The sequence below is a fragment of the Athene cunicularia genome, assembly GCF_003259725.1.
Source record: "Athene cunicularia isolate RWA chromosome 23 unlocalized genomic scaffold, athCun1 chr23_part1, whole genome shotgun sequence".
Taxonomy (NCBI): domain Eukaryota; kingdom Metazoa; phylum Chordata; class Aves; order Strigiformes; family Strigidae; genus Athene; species Athene cunicularia.
Genome location: NW_020799130.1, coordinates 2363762 through 2386615, shown reverse-complemented (window position 1 = coordinate 2386615; position 22854 = coordinate 2363762). Strand labels below are relative to the sequence as shown.

Genomic DNA, 22854 nt, shown 5'->3' with positions numbered 1-22854 from the left:
GGGGGGGGGGGGGGGGGCTACCTTGTCTTAGGACTGGAGATGGTCTCTAAAGGGTAAAGAATTGTGCTGGAACATGGAGGGGAAGGCTGGGAGCGGTGTTGGGGGCGTGGGGATCTTTCTCACTCTGGAGGGGGACATGTGGAGCTGGAAAGGAAGGGTGTCCAGGATGTGGTGGTTTTCCTGGGGTTTGAGTGGGGGCAGGGTTGTGAATGCCGAGGCCAGTTTGTATAGATAGAGGGCTGCCCTTGGGATTTGGAGCTGCCTGGGCTGCAAGGGGGGAGTTGATGAAGTCTGGCCTGGCCAGGGCAGTGGCTAAAGAAAGTACTGGTGTTGCTGAGGGTGCTGAGTGACCTCCAGGAAGGCCTGAGACAGGGAGCGGTGTACTTACTGGGAATGGCTGTGGTTTGCTGCTTAGGGTGTGCTTTGGTGGGTGAGAGAGCCTAGTTCTTGAGAGCTGGGGTTTGGGATTTGGAGTGCAGGCGAGGTTGCGGGTTGGGAGGTGTTACGGTACGGGGATGAGCGTAGAAGTAGCCTCCGCTCAGTTGCGGTGTTGGCTCCTCGTGGTTCCTTGGTGTGATTAGTCATGATCTGCTTTTTCTCTCCGGGCAGCTGTGTGTTGGTTGGTTTCAGCGTGAGGAGGAGTAAGGCAGAAAGTTGGCTTTTAAAGGCTACTGTATAAATGGAAACTCGTTTCAAAACTCCCCAAATGAACCAGTCGGGTTCTGACTCAGAACTGCAGTTAGTATTTAAAGAAGAAAAAAGATAAACCCACCACTAGCAGCAGCCAGAAAACTCTATCTCCTTGTGACTCAACACGTAGAAATAGATTTAATGAACTCAACTGTTGGAAAGAAAAGATTTGTTGGAGTTAAGGTAGGGGTACGTATCTCTACGTATGGATGCACAGGCAGGGATGTAGCTGGTCTTATGTAGGGTTTAGTTGTGATGTTTTTACATACATCCCTCAGACATAGGTGACTGACTTCAGGTTTAATTACCTGCAAATATTCATCATTCTCTTCCACACAGCAGTACTAAAACGCTCTTCCTCTATCAGAGCTGAACTGTGATCGCAGCTGGTTTCCTTGCTCCTGCCGCTGGACTTTGCCCCATGGTGGAATGCCGTGTTGGTTAACTGTTGGGAGGTCTGCATGGCAGAGCTGGGCGATATGTAGCTCATGGAAAGGCACGTTTCTGTCCTTGCTTTAAGGAAGGTGATCTGCAGCTGAAGACGTAGCTCTTGAGATAACTGTAGTTGGTGCAAGCAGAAAGTTTTTGTAAATGGTGTAGGTTGTGTATTTTGGTGGTATCTTCAGAGGAGAAAACACACTGTCAGTGATGTACCGTTACTGAACTAGCAGAGAGGAGCTCTGTGTTGTCTGTTGTATTTGGATTAGCTTGACAGCTGCTTTGCCTGTTACAGAGTCGGAGATTTAAGACAGCTCTGTCTAAACATTGAAAAATAGACCTAATGGCTTGAGAATTTGGGCTAGGAGTTACTCTTTTTGATGCACGTGAAGTGCAGTGCTAGATCAGGCTGGCACCTACTGAGGCCAGTATGGGGCTGATGGATATCATAAGAGAGTATAAAATACCTTTATAGTGGCTGTTGACTTCGGTATCATCTTGCGGCTCATTTTGCTAATTGTGAAGGGGTAAAGGAGCCTTAAATCTCTTGATCCTTTTTTCAGTGACAACACTTGAGACGCTGGGTTGCTGTCTCTGTTCAGGTCACTGTTCCGTGTCCCTTGTTACCCCTTGTTTCTCTGTTCTATACTAAAAAGTTAAATTCTTTTTGGTCTCTCACACTGAAAGTCTAGCTCTGCTTGAAATAATGGACTGTGGATTTTAACAATTGAGACTTTGTGGACGTGCAGTGAAATTATCAGTAAGCTTCAGTTTCAGTTGTCAGGCTGAACTTAACTGCCACAGGAGAAGGAGCCAACACTCTCCACTAAGTCATTTTTCCGGCAGAGGTATACGGCAAATTCAAATAAGTGAGATGAGTAAGATGCAAGTAATTCAACCCTGTAACTTCACAGAATAATATTCCTGTTGCAGTGTGATTTGAAATCGCTTTTAAGTCCTGCTTGACTTGTTAATTGGTTTTTGGTGGGTGGGTTGGATTTTTTTGATACTTCATCTTAAAGTGTGAGAATATGTAGCCCGAGTTGTCAGGGGAGCTGATGATCCAGCAGAACCGTGTTTTCAAAGACCAACAGTTGATAGAGCTTAGACGACTCAGCATTCTGATTTTTAGGAGCAAGTTGTTAGTGTCACATACGAACTTTTGTCTAAAGTATTTTTTGATTTTACTTAAATATAATTCTGTGGCTTAAATGGGCTAAAAGCTTAAATTTCTTAGTGAGGCCTTTTGGTTTTGACTTCAAACACTTTTAGTAACTTTAAACTTTTTGGGCATGGTATGTAAATAACATTCAAATGTGTCCTCTGAAGGGATTTTAGAAACTAAATGGTGGGTGGGGAAGGCGTTCAAAAAATCCTGTGTCAGATCAGCATTTTTAACTACGAAGCAGGTTCTGTTTCACAGGGAAGAAAAGGTCTGAAGCAAAAAAGCACGCATGCCTATCAATTCTTTCTGCAAGAGCTAATGCAGTATCTAATTGCTTCCCACTGCCGAGCTCGCCAGGATGATGATCTCTGTGCATCGATGCCTGTGTTGCCTATAGGGGTTTGACCTCGCCCAAATTTAGGGATGACAGCTAACTTTGTCTGTGTTGTGCTCCGTTTTGAGGTTTGCTGCAGGATTGTTCTCTCGCTGGCAGTCTTGCACGGTACATTTGACAATTTTTACTGTTTCCTGATGTGTCACTTTTAAGTTGAGACTGCTTTAATCTGGACTTTTTTTTTTTTTTTTTTTTTTTTTTTTTTTTTCTTGCTAAGGCAGATCTCTATCTGCTGCCGTGGGGTTTACGGCCTCAGATGGAGCGACTAGGTTAGTGAAAAAGGAAACGAATGAGTCACCCGTAGAACTTGTCAGCAGGCTGGGAGGGAGCTCCATGGCGGGGGTGGATAGGGTGGAACAGTAAAATTTTTGACCTCACCCCTCTCTAGGCACGTGTCACTCTGAGCAAACTTCCTTCAGAGAGCGCTCAAGAATTTTTTCCAAGAATGTTAGTTCCAGAGTTTCTTTTCTCTTTATACTAGGAAAGTATATTTTAGAAAAGGTGGTTGCTTCAGTTCTTGCTAACATGTGTTTCCACTGTTTTAAGGCTCGTTTTGGAGATCTTGATGAATTCTTTCACTCGAACAGCAGCTTGTGCTCCAGATGAACTGGGACATTTGGGTAGTGTACGGGATAGAATGTGGGTCACTCAGCTGGGCAATGCAGGAAGGGGAATAAAAAAAAATAAAAAATGCAGAGTGTCAGGAAAAGCCTGGCCGGGCTGCAGCGTCATGTCAGGATGGCAATTCTTAGGGGCTCAAGTTGTGTACTGTCAGCGTGCTGTGGTGCTCATCTCACATGTGTAAATGCAAACCGCAAGAATGAGATTTTACAGAAAAGGAAAAAGAGGAGAATTGAGCAGCTCGTGACCTAACTTTATTAACATCAAATGTGGATTCCCACTTAAAGGAACAAAATTATTTGAGCTGGTTTGAAAATACTTGTCTTCAAAACACCGAAGCGTTCTCTTAATACTGACTGACAAATTAGCAGGCTTTGCTGCGCATCCTGTGCACTGGGTTATTTTGAAAGGTGATCCAAGTGACCTTTCCAGAGGTATCTGTGTTTTGTAATCTCTGGAAGCTGCAGCTGTTGCAAGCCGTTTCGCTGTCTCAGCGTGGCCAAGGCAGCGCGTTTACCGGTGTGTTTTGAAGGAGATGGTGGAACCAGGAATTCCTCACGATGTTATTACTTGTTTTTCATTAGACCTGTCTCCCTGAACTTGTGCTGGCTCAATACAGAAGAGCGAGTGACTTGCCCTATTGAAGTGTCTAATTTAGGAGTCAATTCAAGGCTGTGAGATGAGGCAGCCACTGGAGATTAATATTGTAGGTGTGTTGGGTTTTTACTTAAGGCAATGTCAAGTGAAGCTTCTATCAAGTCAGGAATCCATTTAACTGTTCTCTCTCAATTAGTTAATCACCCTGATTTATTTATGCTAATTAATAGGGCTGCCCCTTGCTTACATTTTAAGCATATTCTGACAGGTTCATAGTGTTTTGAAAGACATTCTTCGCCAGTTGGCCTCATTAGGCTGTATCAAGCGCTCTCGGTGTGTATGGCTGTGAGAGGTGGGGAGCTCACGGTGCTGTTAGTTATAACTCAAATTAAGCCTGTCTGTAGGTGCAGACTGTCACAGCTCACTAAACTTGGTTGTACAGATAGGCATCTTGATTGATGATTATTCCCTGATAATTAAGTTAAAGAACATCAGGAACTGACTCCCAAGCATATCTAGTTCTTTTCAGATGCATGAATGGTTATTGCTTGGCTTGTTTGTCCTCCTGTCTCTGGTTTTTCTCCTCTGGTTCTTGGTGGAGCTATCGCGCCTCATTCGTAGCGTTGACATGTTGGATTCTTCTGCTCCCTTTCAGAGGCCAGCCACATAAAACATGTTGTAATACTTTGGTTTCTCTCCATGTGCTATCTCACTTTCTAAGTATAAAAAGTTGAAGGTTAATTGGCTGAAAAATACTTTCTTGTTTTATGTTGTGCATAGACCTGGTTACTATTTATTGTTGTCAGCTTGAAAGAGCTCAGTGCTCCTGGGATTTTGAAGTGCAAATTTGCTTGCTAACACAGGGAGGAAGAAATTTTAAAGTATTTTCTAGGGGAGATCAGAAGTTGTATACAATAGGGTTTTTCCTGGTTTTCATTTTCTTAATTAGAAGCCTGGCTGTTCTTTTTAAACTTTAGCTTAACAGCAGTTGAAAGTCATGGGAGGAAGGGATGAATGTGTCAGTAACCAAACTTTTAAAAATAGGGTTATGTGCTACATAAACTTCTTACCCTTCTGGAAATCATTTTTGAGACTTAAATACAGTGCTTTAAATTTTTAATCACTCCTTAGCTATTAGCTAATTAAACGCTTCAGTAATATTCCTTTGGGGGAGGTAAGATGGTGTCATTCCTGTTCTGCAGATGAGTTGAGCTACTGAAAGTGGCTTGGCCAAGGTCAGACTACAAACGGGTGCAGATCTGAGAGCAAGATTTGAGTTGGTGACTCCCCCTGCCATACTTAATTTACTGGAACATACCATCTCCATGTGTCCTTTCTTAATGACTTGGTAAATAGTTTTTACAAAAGACTTTTAAAATAATTGGGTTGCAATTCCCTCTTTGATTTGCTTGAGGGAGAAGTGTAACCATAATGACCCGATTTGATACATCTCACAGTGTAAATAGCACTGGGTGAGGGTCTTCCAACCAATTTATTGGTGCTGAAAAGAAAAAATGTTTCAAGTGTTTGTTTGAATGTGACACAACTGCTCTTTGCCTCACGACAGTGTACTTTGTAATGCTGTAAGCCTCTGGTACTCTGGATCCAGGGTTTGATCTCCTTTGCCAAGATGTTTTGACCACCGTTTTTATTTAAATGACCCTGTTAGATCCTCAGAAGGTAGTTTCAAACCCGTTCCTGTAACGTGAGTCTGCAGGTCACTCTCCAGGACATGTCAGATGAGTGTATGTTCAAATGGGGGAAAAGCAGGCCAGTATTTGCCTAGAAAAAAAGACTTTCATGCATCCAGTTTTCCAGGTGTTGGACACATGTGGATATTTTAACTTCAGTCATTCTGTTCCTGGTACATCATCGCTACAGCAGACTGTAATACATTTTAACAAAGCCTTTGCTTTGAGATTTGGTAGCATATATGAGAGAGTTGTGACAAATGTGCGAGAATTGACAAGTGTAAGGACTTGAGTATGATATGTTTAGATGGGACTCTTCCATCTGGGGTGAGACTTAATCCTGTAGTCATTACACTGATAAAATATTCCAGGATTCATTTTTGAAATTTGTATTTCAGTCACTCAGAGTAAGAACTGCATTAAGGTCGGGGGAGGTTATTGAAAACATCTTTGTTCTTGCCTCTGGCAACCTAATTAATGTATTTTTTTGGCATTGAAAACTGTTCTTTAAGGAAATAATTGCTGTTCTTTGGGTGATTTTTGACTTCATGTCAGTGAAAAAGGTAATTTTGTAGTACTTAATTTGACTATTTTAAAGTGAGGATCTCATTAAAATGTTGAGCGCACCAGAAGTTTTGGGTGTGAATTTCCACGCATGTGTGTTTCTTCCTAATTGTATTCACTTGAGTGTGCCACGTTGACCTTTCCACTTGAGTTGCAGGTTTATGACTTCTGGCTGCTAGTTTGGATTTTATTCAACTGATTTAAAACTTTTTCCTTAAAAAAAAAAGAAGTGTCAGTAGTGATTCTTTGGCTTCACACTTTTTAAATGCAGTGAAAAGCCATGTTGCTTATTTAGTATTTCAGCTATAAATGAGTTGAGCTAGCTTAGCTCCATTTTCATGGTAGAATTACATTGTTCCATGTTTTATTGCTCTTGCTGAAACATCTATTTTTTGAGTCCTGTGTGTTAGGACTGGAAGCTGCTGCTGTCTTAATGCCCTAGTGTGTAAACACAGACAAGGCTGTGAATAACCAAAAGTTATTACTGCTAAATGACCATTTGGATGCTTTTAAAATGACTGATTCCTGGAGGATATCTCCCTATTGCTGTTGGGAGTCTGGTGGTACGATGGTGTTGGTAAAATTTATCTGCTAGCAAAAGCTCGAATGTATGGCAGTTTAGTTATGCTTTTATTTCTGTTTGTACTGCTTGTTTTGTTCAGAAAATAAAGCCATTGCCAACAGTATTTTTTTTATGTATTTGGGCTCAAGCCGAACAGGTATGACTGTATCAACAAGACATTTTCAAGCACGTACGGGGCTTTGCGCTATTTTCTCCTCTTCTAGGGCACCTGGTTGGGAGGGAGGGGCTGCAGAGAGCACAGAAAGGTTTCCTTGTCTCTGTGACGGTGCCTGGTTGCCAGGAGCAGCAGTTACGAGAAGTCCCGTGTCTCTGGGCTGGAGTGTACTCGGTGCCGAAAGAACATTCGGGATTACAACTGCCGGGTCTCCAGTAAAGATTGATTTTTTTTTGTTTGTTTGGTTTGTTGGTTGGTTTTTAGACGCAGTCTTATCTAGTCTAATTAGTTTCTCTTGGAGGGTCAATATTTGGTGTTCCTGAAGGTAGAAGCAACAAATCCTCTTATGTGATATTTTTCTTCTCTTTAGGTGTTCTGTTGGAATATACGTCGCACATTTATGGCGATTCTGAGCGTGAGGGCAGACTTCTGCCAGGCCCAGCACAGCATCCTGGCTGACAAGTGAGCTGAGTGCAGGGGGTTCTACGTGCCATAATTACTTTGCCTTGAAGACTCCAGACACAGCGAACACACTCAAATATATGGGATATCTTCTGCACATTGGAAGCATATTCCTTTTACTGACTCTAGCAAAACTAAGCATCAAGAAAACAAAGTGGAGAGAAAATCTGCCCTTACTTTTTTGCCTCACCAGTGCCTAAATGTAGAACAGGCTGCCTAGTCTTGCATGTAGTCAGAATTTTTGGAGTCTGAAGGATACCACCTGCAGTAATTGAGGCCGAAGTTGAATTCAAGTGGATTCTGAAGCAAACCTGCTTTTCTAGAAGCAAATTCTTTAAGGAACAAACACGTCAAAGCAAGCTCTGATCAATCCCAGGCATTTTAGTGGTCTTTTTTAATGTTTTCTGCTGTGAAACGTTTCCAAGGTTATTGATTTTTTTTTTTTTAATTTTATTTTTTTGGCCCCTTATACATTTTGTTTGCCATTATGAACCGTCCAGCCCCCGTGGAAATTACTTATGAGAATATGCGTTTCCTGATCACTCACAACCCAACCAATGCAACCCTCAGCAAGTTCATAGAGGTAAGGCAGCCAAATTAAGTATCATCCTTCTTTCCTTATACGCTCATAGTTTCTGTAGACAAACTGAACAGTCATTCTTCACACCTGTTGCTCAATGCTTTGGCTGTATGTTAACATGTTGAAACTTAAGGCGTTTTTATCTTTGATGTATTGTTCACATTCTCTCAACAGTATGAGAAGAGAATCCACCGATTGCTTTTTCCAAAGTCCTGCATTTCCGTAATTGCAAGAGACTGGATGAGCTTCCATTTTAGAATACAGACGCAGACCCTTGCCATCGTTATTGTCCTGATTTCTGAAGGACTGCATGTTCTGTGATTCTAAACATTAATGTTCATTAAATAATGCAGTGCTTCTAATATATCGATCTGTTGCTCATCTTTTGGCTTTTGAAGTAGTTATTAGAATTGTAACTGTTTCTGACCTTTCTTTTCACCCCTGGAGTTGGACTAGGTGCAATACTTGAACTGAAGTTTTAGTTTACAGGATGTGTTACCAAACTGCCCTGCCATTCCTGGAATTGTCAGAGATTTCAGGTGCTGGAATTTAGCACTGAAAAATGACATCTGCCTGGGCCAAACTATGGGAAGAGTCGGTTGGGATGGGCACGCCATTACTGACAAAATAAAATCTTATATATGGCAAAATTTAATATGCAGTTTTCTGAAAAAGTAACAGATGGTATCATCAGATAAGCAGTAGTACAGTGTATTTCTGCATTCTGGTTTGCTCCAAACCTGCTGTATCTTTGCGCCCTTATATCGAGCACTTTCATCTTGTGTATGCAGGTCTTTTTCATTCCAAAGAGATCCTGTCATCTGATACTGATGTCTGACTGTGGCTATTAACAGACTTCCATCACTTAGCAGTGTGCTCTTCACCACGCATTTGCTCAGATACTGGTGGATAATTTTGCTTGAAAGCCACATTCTTTTGGTCTTTGATATATATATATATATATATATTATTTTTATTTTTTTTCCCCCCCTCCATTATTGTGGATTGTCTTATTTTTTCAGGAGTCTTGACTCTGGAATAGGTATTATTGCTAACTGTTAGAAGTTCTAATGATACAGTCCAAGTATGAGAGGAAGTTCTGCTTACTGTATGAACCTTCAAAGTGAACTGGAACAGCTTTTGTTTGATCTCCTGATTATTTATCTAGCACAGTGTGCTACTTAGAGTGCATTACAAGGAAGCTGGAGTATGGTGGGGTGTGTGTTCTGTTCCTCCCTGCCTCAAAATGTCAACACTGGCTGAAGCAAACAGTTCCAGGCTTCTATTTAAAGAGAAGAAGAAGCTGCTTGGGGAATATAATCAGCTACTTTAGTGTTGCTCTTATACAAGCAATTTTTTTCCACCCTGGTGTTTTCCCTAGAGAAGTATAATTCAGAGGTGTTTCACATTTATTCCTGTCACTCGTAACCCATGTCCTAATGTCGATCATAAACCCCCCCTTCTGTGTTGGCCCCTTGTGTAGTCACCTTGGAGCTGTGCAGTAGTTGCGGTACTGCTGACTCCGTAAAACGTTTAGTTTTGTAGCTGGTGAGAAAGTTCTTGAATTCTTCACTCTGTCAGTGTGCTCACGTGTTTTCCTTTTTCTTAAAGGAGCTGAAGAAGTACGGAGTGACAACCTTGGTGCGAGTTTGTGATGCCACTTATGATCAAGCTCCGATTGAAAAAGAAGGAATCCAGGTTCTAGTGAGTTGCCTTTAAAACTGTCTAAAACTGAAAAATTACGTGTCTAGAAGTGGTGGGGATGGCCTTCATGCTTTGGGCAAGATCTTATAACTGTTTCAGATTGGCCAAAAGCAATGTGATCCCCAGCATCAACTAAAGCTGGGTTTGAGAACTCGCTGTACTTCTGTGAAAGGTACTGCCGGATTTGTTACTATTGCCTGAGTGCTTTAGTTGGAATAGAAATGTCTGTTCCTGGATTTGTTGTGATATTTTGATTGCCTTTTAGTGACTGGTTCGATACTAATCCGGTGTTGGGCCTTGTGGTTCATGCAATTCGGTTTGGTCCTTTTCTCTAGATACAGCACTTCTTGGCTTTACCATTGACCTTCTCGGGATGCAGATAAAACTCCTCTCGCTCTTTCAAAAAGTGCCACCTTTTGACACTGTAGCTGACGTGTTGGTAGAGGCTTCCATGGACTGGCTGGAGCAGAATATTGATCAGTAGCCTCATCGCTGCTGGTGGCTTCCCAGTTCAGCAGGTGGAATTCCTTAACTCCTGCTCATGGTTAACATTATGCAATGACTGTCTGACTCTATTGTCTAGTACTGCTTGGTCTTTTAGGGGAAGTTTTTTTAATAGGTGTGTGCTCATACTAAGCTTGCAGGCGGTATTTTTCCAGGCAATACTTCTGAATTATTATACTGTGTCAGATATAATCAGTTGATTTTACTGGAGTGAGTAATACTCTGTTGTGAGGCCAGAAATTGCATCTCACCTTCTTGTTTCAGGTAGTCAGTCTTCTATTGCCTCTTGATTTTTATGGCTCTGTCAGAGGAAAACTTCTGCAGTTTTCCATTAGGAGAAAAACTTGTATCCTGGCATATCTGTGAAAACTCCACGTACAGGTCAGTCAGGTTTCTTGGCTTCCGGCCCTAGTAAGCATTTACTCCAGTTCCAGGCAGCCACATGTGCCTCAGTGTTGTTGGAAAAATCAGTCATTACACTGTGCACCAGTGCTCCTGGGGCTGCGCTCTGGAGGAGCGTTTTTGTTCACTGCAGAGCTGCCCTGGACGTGGACATCACAGTGTTTCAGGCTGTGAAACCTCTAGCTGTGATACTCTGAAGGTTGCCAGAGACTGGAAGGATTAAACTTCTGGTGTAAAAGCCCTCAGAGCCCTGATTTAAGCTGGGGCTTAAGAGTGTTTCTGTGTTCCTATGCCAGAGCAGAGATCTGAGTTCTTCCTAGAAGACTTAGGGTGGTTTTGCAGGTGTCCAGCCCTGCCAGGGTGGCTGTCCTGCGAGGCCAACTGACCTTGGCTCCTGCAGTCGTGAGTGAAATCCTCTTCTCCAGCTCATGGCCGGGGCCCCGGGGCAGCTGCAGGAGCTGGGGAGTGCTCTGGAGCCTGCGCTTCTGAAATAGGTCAGGGATTTTGTTTCTCAAGAAACTTTAAAAACTTGATGTTGGCTAGGTTTGAACTGAATGCAGTTTTTTGAGGAAACTTTGCTAAAAACTGGAAATGGTGTTTCCGCCAGCTCTGCTAAGCTCCGTTCTGTTGGAGAGCCTTTCACTTTGAGTAACACATGCGAGAGTCTTGTGTCTGTACACATTTGCCTCAGCTAACAAGCCTCTCCCCGTTGGGTACGTACCAGTTCTTAGTATTCCACTGCTGCAGAAGGCAAGGCAGGAGAGAGCATAAATCCACCAGGCGTCTGCTAAGGGTGACAGAAGGCAGGAGGTGGCAGGGAAGGTTTGCTGTTAATGTCATCACTGATCCTGATGATCCCAGTCATGAGCTTGTCTTTGTAATTTACTCTATTGCAATAGTGTTTTGCTGTTTGTGAGCAGCTTAACTAGTCACCGCCACGACCACCTCCTGTATAGCTTTTCCTTCCGATAAATGCGTGCTTTTTCAAAGCAGAGTCCTGTTGCTGTTCAGAAATGGTATTGAATTACCAGCTGGCTGAGAAAATAACACGTCACTATTTCAAGTTAATATTTGCTTGCAAAAATAACACAAAGATTAAAAACACAGCCCGAGAGAGATTAGCGTCTATTTTAAAACTGTTGAGGTCAAAAGCGTAGTGAAACTCCTGGAAATGAGAGCATTATAGCAAAGCCTGCTCTCACGCGGTGATACAGGATCATGGACTGGCAAGATGGGTAGAATGTGGCAGCTACAGAGTTGCTCTGGCAGATGGCATAGTGAGAAAGTGGAGAATTAGATGTTCCATGCTTGAGGTAGTACTATTGCATGCGCATGTTTATCAACAGAGATTAAATCCAGGAGACAGGAGGCGGGGATGGATTTAGTTTCTGTGGGCTTCTGCAGTTCTTCGTTATGTTCATGTGTAAGGTCTTGTAACAGAAAAGTGTTACATCAGAAAAACTGGTAGGTTTTTTTCTGAAAGTATTTTTGCCCTGGCTGGCAACCAGGGAGGCTGCTGTAGTTTTGTTCATCTCCAGTATCTAAGACATATTTCATTGTTCTCCCTCTGTCAGTCCCTCGTTTACTGCTCATCCCTGGGTCAGGCTCTCTTTACGCTCCGTGCCCTCCAGAATGGTCCCCGCTGCGTGCCAGCTGGCGGTCGGCAGTGCCCGTGCTGGAGATGTGATTCCGTTGCCATCAGATTTGTACCGCATTGCCGTGGGCTCTGCTAGTGATGGTGGGGAAGTTCCATGCTGGCGGCTGCGCCCTCATCCTCCGCAGGTGCAGGCGGTTCTGGGAGCGTTGTGCTGCTGTAACTTCAGCGCCAGTTGCGGGCGGGTTTTGAAGGAGGGGTCTTTATCACCTTAAAGTCCTGTTAGCGCTTCTTGGTGATCTCAGTTCTGCCAGATCCTGCAGTCATTTTCCCGGAGGTGTTCTGCTGAGCAGGCTGCTCCAGATAAAGGGTAAATAAGAATAACCCTTTATTGCCTATTATCCTTCCCGGCTACTGCGAGGTGGCACAGAAGAGCTGTATTTTCTGTTTGTGCAATCTCCGTGCATCATCCTGGTTATTAATGACTGTTTTGGTCGTGGCACTTAGCCATTTGTTTTCTATCCTGTCCAACAGGAATTCAAGAGGCGATGCTGGCAGAACTCATAATCAGGAAAAAAAATGGCAAAACTTTGCTGCAATTACTCCTCTAGTCTCAGAATTATTCTTGTTCCTCATTCTGGGCAGTGTCCCAAGCTGCAGTATTTTATCAGTGCTAATTTAACGTCATTGTTGTACCATTCCTGAGAAGGTGATGCTCTGTGGGGAAATGACGATTGTGATTAATTCGGGCCAGCACAGAGTTGTGTGGACACGATGATTAACATGTAAGCTAAAGGCAACATAGTAAGCTTCTATATTTGGTCTGAAGGAAAGGATTTAATTTAATCTGAAACTAGGACACAGAACTGACATGTAAATCCTGTTCTTTGCAAGACAGTTTCAAAAGAAGGTGTCTCGGGTAATGCCTCTTCTCTTGGCAGCCTGTACATGTTTCTGGGACAGGGGATGACACTAGGCCTAAAATAATATAGCTAGCAATGGATTGAGTGGAAAATCTCATAAAACTTTTTTATTAGAAAGAACAAGTTTTACTTCATCATCTTGTTTCTACAGCCTTTTGTTTTGCTGTGTCGTCCCAGATATTTTTAATTTCCCATTTGCTTTGAAAAAGGAGTGTTCTGCACTTCTTCCGACTTTGTGTATCTTTCTGAATTAATCATGTATAAAGTTACTGAAGTAACTTAAAACTTCTTGGTTTTCTTGTTCCAAGACACAGTTTTCCACCTTGTAGCTTTTCTTAAGTGCTAACACATTTATATGGTGCTCCTGGGCTGAGGTCTGTGCTAAGCTGTACTTGCTATTCAGGAAGTATTAGGGTAGTAGTAAGTGCATTTCAAAATGAAAAGTCTGGTGGATTTTTACCTTTGGTTCTACTTGTACAGTTTCTGCATTCTTCTTTCAGGCTTCAGAGAATATTACTTCCTGTTAACCTGCTCTTAAGATACTACATGAAAGACTTGTTTCTAGTCAGTGGGGGAAGAAGAGGGCTCATTTCAAAGCCTTTTCCCTACCATTTGAAGAGGGGGTTGAATAATGTGAAACTCTGGCTATAAGTCTCTTGTAAAATGTGTTGCATTCATCTAATGAAAAGTGCTAAATAACTACTAAGTATTATTTTTTCCCTTGCATCTAGGAGTGCTCTTTTTACAGCCCTCCCTGTGTCTGAGCAGATTATAAAGCATGTGATGTTGTGCTTGGTCTTGAAATGTAGGACATGTAGTACTCCACTTAGCACAAGTTCCAGGAGAGAGCTGTGACCTCGAGAAAATGGGAAGCTTCTCACATGTAATTTTGATTTACAGCCATGCTGATGATGTTAAATGTGGCCTGGATAGTTTAAATGTTGGCTGCTCCTTTAATAGGCAGAAATGTAATTGTAACTGCTACTTAGTTATTAAGTGCTTAGACAGGGGCAAAGTTGTCTTTTTTTTTTTTTGGTTATGAATGTGTTTTTTGACTTAAAAATACACAAGTAGTCTCAACTGTCTTGCTTATTGGATTCACAGCAGCTGGACAAGCTGATCCATTTGAGTTGTTCTGAAGTACCTTCTCCTCAGCTGATTCCCTTGAATTGAAGTAGCTTCTCTGTACAGACTCTGAAGTACAAATAGTATTTTGAAAGGTTGACACAACTACAGGCGAAAGTCTACAGAGTTCTCATCTTTCAAATGTTTATTTGAAATGGCTATTGATTTTTACATATATTTTAATAAAATGAGATTTCAAGGGCAGCTATTTTTCTAAAAATTCTATAATGCAAAGGAGTTGGTGTAGAGTTTTATTGCCATTTTATTGAAAAGTGCAATCAGATGGTTGTTAAACGTTTAGTGTTGTGTGATGATACTGACTTGCAAACTTCTGTGCAGGCAGGAGAAATACCCATGGAACTGTTTGTGTAAAATGCATTCTTGCTGAATGCAGTATTACCCTTTTCCCAGTTGTGGTGACCTTGCTGTAGATTATGGATTGAAATCTGTAGAGTTAATGTAATTTTTTTTTTTTCTTTCGAAGGACTGGCCGTTTGATGATGGGGCACCACCCCCAAATCAGATAGTTGATGACTGGCTAAACCTGTTGAAAACCAAATTTCGTGAAGAGCCTGGATGCTGTGTCGCTGTTCACTGTGTTGCAGGGTTGGGAAGGTTAGTGTTCCTCTGTCTTGGTTTTATGCTGGATTTAAAGTTAATTTATTTGTTTGGGATGTAGGTCATGGAAGGCGTTAAGTAAATACCAGTTTCTCTGCTTTCTCCCAAATGATGCTTTAAAGCAGCAGCAGCATTGTTTGTGTCATTAAAGCAAGAGAGACTTACTGCAGCTTAAAAATCTTCAGTAATTTCATAACTGTGACTGAGGATGAGAGGAGAAACTTGGGGAGATTGTTCAGAACACTTCTGTCAGTCATGCGACGGGAGCAGTTAGAGATGCTGTTAATTTGAAAGCATGTGTCTTTCTGCTCAAACAGTAAAATCTCTTGTGTTTCTTGACAAATACAATATACGTGTATAGTACAATTTCTGAGGCTATAAAGTTGTTTTTTTTTTAATTTCCTCCTGTTTTCAATTGGTATACTATTAAGCGTGTGGTAATAAAAAAAGGCATTTAGAAAAACTGGTTCAATTACTTTCTTACTCTAAAGTGGCTTTGCTTCAGTTTCCAGAAGAGTTAGGCTTGTATTTCTTGCTTACATGCAGACTGATGTTTCTCTCCTCACCATTCAAAAATATAACTTCCTTCTATGGGAAGAACTTCCTTTTAAAATTAAATTAAAAAAAAAAAATTGATTCAGGAAAGCTAAATGCTACATTTGTATTCCCAAATGTAATCTCTGAATGTTATGTTTATCCTATGGGCTCAGAGGAAATGGAGCTTAAGTGTTAGTATTCTTACAATATTTAAGGGTATGAATGAGTGGCCAAGACAGACAGATTAAAGAAGTCAAGTAATCACAGAGTTGGAGCGCATCAAATTCTTAAATTTTCACCTCTAGAGAAGAGGAGGTGGGGGAAATGAAAAGGTAGAGGGAGAAATGGCCAATATTTAAAGACACAAGAGCCAAAACCCCAAGGCAATTAACATTTGTTTATCCATTTCTGCTCTATTTTTATCTGAGGAACATCTTTAGGAAGGTGGCCACATGTAACTCAAGTGATTTTTTCAACTCCTGTTTCTTGCATAATATCAAGCCAAAGGCTACCAGAAGCTTCCCATCCTCTGTATGCCACACAGACCCGTGGTGTGTCTGTTCCTTACAGAATGACCTTTTTGCTGCTTTAGTCTGTTCTCAGACTATTTCTGGCAGGGGGAAACGCAAGAGCTTTACAGGTTTTGCGTTAATCTGGAAAACTGTCTACCTGGAGTAGGGAATTTCACACTGAGATTCACACTTTTTTTTTTTCTTGTTACAGTGATTTTTGAAGTTCCAAATTGTTTCCTTTGGAAAGTGAATTAATTCTACTCGTGCAGGTGCAGCATGACAGTAATAGTTGTTTATCCTGAACTGTGTTTTTGTTTAGCCATGAGTACAAGTTCTCCAGTTGTAGCACCTGTTTAATCTTTCCCCGCTCTGCTGTCAGAGTGGCCTGTTGCAACTCTTGTGTGTTTAGTGGGGTGAACATCAATCCAGGAGAGACTCTGTGTGTACTGTGATTTCTGCTTGTTTGAAAAGCCAGCTCTTTACACTGATCCAATTTCCAGACTGTGCACCCCAAAGTAGAAAGTTATGTCCTATTGTCCCCAGAACTCCTTGTTCCATGTACAGCATATAATTAAAAAAAAAATAAAAATCTGTATAAGTCATTTGTTCAGCGCTTCACAGATGTGTCTCACGTACAGCTAAATCTACAGTGTCATAATGCATGCAGGAGGTATTACACACTTGTTTTAGCAAAGTAGAAAATTAGGTTATAGTAAAATGAGGAAGCATAAAAATCTAGAATTACTGTTTCATGCCCCAAACACTAAGGAGCTATTAATTTTTATTTTTTTTTGTGCGTGCTGGAAGCAGAGCTGTCTGCTAAAAGAAATTTTACATTAGGTACTCAGCAGGCAAATGTCTTTCTGTACATAATGCTTAAAGAGAAAATACTTAACATCTCTGTTTATAGCTTAATTTGATGTATTTTGAGGGGTTCAATATATTGTTTCTCTAGATCTTCTTTAAATATTGATTTCTCCTTTAGGGCTCCTGTTCTGGTTGCACTTGCTCTCATTGAATGTGGAATGAAGTACGAAGATGCAGTTCAGTTTATAAGGCAGTAAGTTAAACTTCCCCATTCCCAAGAAATCTCTCTGTTTATGTTGTGTTTGAACGACATGCGTCTTCAGCAGAGTTTGTTAGATTTCTGATTTGTTTTCTAGTAGCTATCTCCTGGCAATAATGGGCATGACTTTGACATTGATGCTGAGGCTGTGCCCTTTCCTCTGTTTACAGTTGAGGATTAAAAGGTCATTTTTAAAAAAAAAAAAAAAAAAAGGAAAGAATCTGGGCTTATATATTAAGCCATTGACCCACGTCCCAAAGATTTTGAACTTGGGGAGGAAAAAAATGTCTAGGCTAGGGCTATAAAAATTGTGGATGAATTGAACATGGGCTAATTGCTTCTAATTTAAAAGAAAAGAAATAATTGTAGTGAGGTTGGGCCCCCAAGCAGAATTTCTACAGCAAGTAGGTGAGCACCAGCACTGCTCCAGGTGTTGTGGGTGAGTGTGCAATCCATGCAGGAAATGTCAGCAACCACCCTGTCTGGAAAATAACAAAACTGGTGAAGGATGAGACTGCAGAGCTCTGTTGGTTTAATGATAACATCAGATCTTGAAATGAAGCCCAGCAGGTAAGATTATGTTGAATGAGCTTTGCCAAAAAAGCAATTCATCCTTTTATGGATTCCCAGGGTCTTTGGTTATCTTTGTAAACTGTATTGCTGTCAACAGATTTTTCTGAATTTTTCCTTTCTTAAATTCCTTTTCTGGGTACAGTACCTTTTATACCGAGAAGCTCTTTTCTGAGAACCTCTTACATATTTGTATCTGAATGTCACGGTCTGTCTTAGCTAATATAACAAGTAGCACGTGCAAGGAAAGGGTGACCTTGATGTTATTCAGTGACTACTGCTGGCAATGGAAATAAATTCTCCCCATCCAAGACAATATGCTGAAATTTGCTAACCGGATTTTGATTTTAATATTGGCATGTAGGTGACGAACTGCATGTGCTGGCCTGGTTTATCCTCCCTCAGAGTGTCAATGGGTATGGCACCAAGCCAAAATGCTGTTTTGTAGATGCAGAAAAGCTTTGAAACAAGGACTAATCTGCCTTAGAATGTACATGGTGATTGAAGCAGTACTTTTTCCATTGATATTAGCCTTCATTCTCTTTGTTTTAGGAAAAGGAGGGGAGCTTTCAATTCCAAACAGCTGCTTTACCTTGAGAAATACCGACCTAAGATGCGATTACGCTTCAAAGATGCCAACGGTCACTGCTGTGTTCAATAAAAAAAAAAAAAAAAAAAAAAAAAAAAAAAAAATCTCAAACGAAGGCAGAAGTTAGCATGGCTGTTTTCTGGACTCTTGGCACCTGGAAATGTGAATCTGGAATCAAACTACGTCATCAAATTAGTGGTGGAGTCAGTGCTCCTCAACCTCTGTCCTAATGGTGGTGATGATTGAAAAAATAAAAATAAAAAAAAAAAAAAAGAGAAACATTTCAGTGAAGGATTGTTTTCTCCTTAAGCTGCAGTTTGAACATCTGCAAGGAGAAAATCAGTTTCTGAACCTTCTGTATTTTTAACTTTTTAAGAAAAGAAATAAAGTAAATTTTATGTCTAAGGAAAACCAGCAGAGCATTGGCTTGTGCAGAAACTATTTTCTTGATTTGAGGAAAGTACCCCGCAGTTAGGGCCCGATACATTAATTCTGATGGGACTCTTTTAAATGGAGTTGCCTTTTGTTTTTTAACCTTGCTGGGACCTGGCAGAGAGGCATGAGGAGGAGCCTTTGCTGTATGGGAGCAGTCTGACAGCCTTAAGCCCACCCTGGGCATATTCTAGAGATTCAGTGATGTCTGTGTTGTATGTCTACGTGGTGTTCAGACTCTGCAGGTGTGAAAAAACATCCTGGTGGGCTTTTAACAGAAGACTCACTGCCTAATATCTTTGGTGATTCTGCTAAAGGCCTTTTCTGATCGGTGGGAGATGGTGCTTTTAACTGTGTGAGTGCGTGTGTGTGCATGTGTGTGTGTGATTTTATGTGTGTGCGTGTCAGTCTCACTTTTTCCAAAGAATTTGGCTGAAATGTTAATTGTCTTTCTGTTGCTAGATAAAAATCTATCCCGGCAGAAGACTGATGTCCAAAAGTGTCCTAGGTGAGCAAGGGGCTATTCAGGCAAGGACTTAAAATTAATTTATCTGTCATAAGGAAGAAGAAAAGGCTTTTTGCTGCTGTCCAGATTCTCTGCCTTGCTGAACACAGGAGATCAGGCCTGGGGGAGGGTCTCACGTGTATCCTATCTGAGGTGACAATGGTGTGACACAGAAACACGGTCCACGAATAAACGCCTAGTGTGGGTATTTTCCCAGACTAGCCCTCATGTACAGTTCAGTTTAACCACTGATTGCCTTGTTATTTTTTTATTAGGCTCTTTTGGAGGGAGTATCTCTAGGTACACACCAACATGCCTGTCATGTATTCACCATCAGAAGACCATAAATACGCTGATTTTTGGAGTGTGGACTGACACCACGTTGGTGTTGGCAGTGAATTAATCCAGATGAGTCATCTTAAGGCCTCTAATAAGCAGATTCAGCCAGGCTACTTCTATCAGACACGTGTTATCTTAGTGCCCTGCCCTAGTAGTGACCTCATGTGCTTTCAACTTGACATTATGTCTGTAATACTCAGCCACGGGAGGCTTTGAGTACAGGTTTAGGATCGTACTCTCCCGTGGTCTTTTGCTGTGGAGCACCAAAGGTTGGTCTGTGCCTGTAGCAGGTGTGGACTGGTACCCATCTTCTACCAATACCTCAGCTGCTGGCACTGTGAACTGCCTTCACAGGATTTCTTCCTGTTCTAGACTTCCTGCTTTTAATCTGCAGCTTAACTGTGCAAACACAGGTAATGGACTTTTGGAATTCTATGCCTGGAAGGGATTTATAAATTTAAGCAAAAAATAACGGTACTTGTCAAGCCCCTCACTTCACAGCCAGCAGACCTGTTTGAGATCCGTGGCTAGAAAACACTGCACTCCACAAAACTCGGTCTGTACCCTGACTCAAGCTGTATTGTTGTACTGAGTTCCTTCCTCCCTTTAAGATGTGTAACGTTTCTGATTAATAGATAAAGGAGTCGCAAAAGTGTTTGTGATGTCAATGCCTACATTAGGGAAATAACGTATCTGGTAACGTGTTGAGTCCATGTGGAAGGTAGAGGATGCTGAAATTACCTGATTCTGGCCTTTACCTTCCCCCCGCAAGGTAGAAACCTAATGTTCTAACTGTTTCTGCAAATTAAAATTGATGTTTTTAGTAAAATGAAATACTGGTAGTCAAAGCCAATTTGAGAAATGATGGAAGTCGGATTGGAGGGGAAGGTGTCGAGCTGGATTAAAAACCAAACCCAAAGCCCTTCTGAAGAACAATAAAAAAAGAATTTTACATGCTCTATGTATAACTTTGCATTCTTCCCCCTAGTTTTACTCTGATTTACAATGTACTAATTATCATCTATGACTCTGCAGCCTTAATTGAGGGGAAAAATAGTCAGAAGTGCAGACTGTCATTCAGTGTAGACACAAAGGGGTGGGCGGGGGGGTGTGTAAATTGTGGCCGATGTCCAGTAGGCACAAGACTTGGTTCAGCACTTGAACGTAGTGCAATAAAGTTCTTGCAGTAAAATGTCTTCCCTCTGGCTCTTGATGAATTTATTGCAGCTCATTAATGTTAAATGTTCTTCTTTAATCTGATTTGTAAAGGCCTTTGGGGAAGTTTGTCCGTGCCCCTTGCATTGCTGATCACCACTGGGTACTCCATGGCTTGGATTTGCTGGTGGGAAAGGCTCTGCTACCTTTGAGAAGAGGGAACAGTTCTTTCTTCCTTTCAAATTTCCCAATTAAAAACATGTAAACTTACCTTTAAACAAACAAAACAACCCCCCAAACCAAACAACAGCTCTGAACTTTCCCAAGAACTGTCAAAAGACCTGTTGCAAAACTTTCTGTTGTGTCCTGGACAAGACTAGACACCATGCCACCTGGCAGAGCTTGAATGGGGTTATTGTGTTGGGGTGACAATGAGTGAGTTTCTAGAGTCCTGGATCCCAGTCAGTTCCCTTTCCTTGGTAGTGGAATGCTGCTGCATTGATCTGTATAATTTATTTAAATAATTCTAAGGTGCTATTTTCTGGGCTTCACAGATAACGATCCAATCAGCTTTGCTTTGCTGCCATCAAAGAAATATGTTACTTGCAAATCGGTGTTGTGTTTCTAATATTTATCAGATTTTTCCCACTAGTGTACTAGAACAAATTTTTAGTCCCTGTTGGCAATGAGATAATAAACCACTTTGTGAGACTGGCAGCAGTAACTGTGAAGTTTCATCTCCTCTTTGTATTTGTATAGGGTGGGGTGGTTTTTTTGTTGTTGTGGTTTGTTGTGGATTTTTAACACCAAACTCTTGCCTTGTTTTCCAGAGTTTCTACCTTTTTGGTTACCATGTACAAAAGTGAAACGTCTTGCTAATCAAAGGCTACTCAATATAAAAAATGTCATGCACTTAGAGCTGAGATATTCCTGTACAATATGAATTACTTGTTTCTCTTTAACTGTTTTTCACTAACACCTAGGGGGCTTCAGATACTGATCCTTTAACTGGGGCTAACAATCACGTGCATATTTATATCACTTAAGATGCTGCTTTTGGAGCGATTAAGAATGATAAGCAGAGTGGAGTGACTCTGCATGGGGAAGGAAACTGCAGGAATCATGGCTGGCACTTCTATAATTGAGTATGTTCTTTTAACCAAAAAAACTGTAAATCATTTAATCTAGTCTCAACACTTGCAAATCCAGGGAGCATTTTAAGTCCATGTTTCTTGGGGGAGGGGAAGAATAGCTTTTTGTCACTAAATGGATCTTGAAGTAAAATGTTAAGGTTGCTATCAAAGCTGTTGTCTCTCTAGATTTGTGTAGTGTCACTGCTCTGGCCGGCGATGTTCACGTGTGTGCTACAGCTGGCTAGAGCCTTGGCTCCGGGTCAGGACGTTCCCTAACAAAGATGGAGCAGACGGTTCCTTGCAGCCGAGAGCTGTAGGAAGCTTCTAGGCTCTGGTGAATGGGTTGGTGTACTCTGTTCTCTGCCCTGGAGGCTGCCTTGGCTGCGTTTGTAGAGAAGAAAGTTGTGGGGGTATTAAATAGTCCCTTGACTCTTCTGTGACAATGGGGATGGGGAATCCTGTCTAGAACTGGGTTTATGTCTGACTGAGTCCCAAAGGGACACAACAAGTAATGCTTTTCACAGGTGTATCGAACACCTTTCAGTTTAGGCTGTCCAGGGGCTGCGTAGACATCGTTACCTTGATAGTCCTCAAATACTTCTGCAAAACCCAAATCCTTTGATATGGAGCTAAATCTTAGGACCTTCCTTTGCTCTGGCTGATGGTTTCATCAGAACTTAAATCACCGTCGTCAGTGAATGAAATGATGTAAGTGAAGTCTTCGTTGGTTTTCGTGCCATATGTTTGGTTGAGATCCTGCTACTAGTGACTGATGGGACAACCTTAAAAAGAAAACTAGGCTCCGTCGTGAAGTTACGGGCAAAGTTGTTGGTTGGTGCAGTTGCACCACCTGGGCCAGGAGCTCCCCTTCCTGGGCTGCTGCACTTCCCTTTGGACCACCGAGCAGGTCCTCGATCCAGGGATGTGCTTGGTTCCGGGGAACGGAGCACCCGAGCGCTTTGCGGGGGTAGCGGTGTGGCTGGCGAGGAGCTCGCCTCATGAAGAAACAACTGTGGGTGAGAGCTAAGGCTGCTAGAGCAGCTGCTTGCTTTTGGCAGTGGCTGTGGTGATGCTGGCGGGATAGCTGGAATTTGAGGTGGCTCTGTCTGTGCCCTTTCTTACAGGGCTTAACTCTAGATGGAGACAAACGAGGGACGCCGGGAGCCAACGCCAGAGGAAAATCCCTGATCCAAATCTGTGGATGGAT

At 41.8% G+C, this 22854-nt stretch overlaps 1 protein-coding gene across 1 annotated transcript in view; it reads left to right on the top strand.

The window, feature by feature from the left end:
- The window catches only part of PTP4A2 (protein tyrosine phosphatase type IVA, member 2), a 22654-nt gene extending 2338 nt beyond the window's left edge, over positions 1 to 20316 (top strand). The window contains exons 2-6 of the mRNA XM_026863291.1: positions 7268 to 7942; positions 9551 to 9643; positions 14676 to 14806; positions 16844 to 16918; positions 18047 to 20316. Of these exons, the coding sequence (XP_026719092.1) occupies positions 7847 to 7942; positions 9551 to 9643; positions 14676 to 14806; positions 16844 to 16918; positions 18047 to 18155 (504 nt within the window). The 5' untranslated portion in view covers positions 7268 to 7846 and the 3' untranslated portion in view covers positions 18156 to 20316. The remainder of the gene's footprint in view (positions 1 to 7267; positions 7943 to 9550; positions 9644 to 14675; positions 14807 to 16843; positions 16919 to 18046) is intronic.
- The last annotated feature ends 2538 nt before the right edge of the window (positions 20317 to 22854 follow it).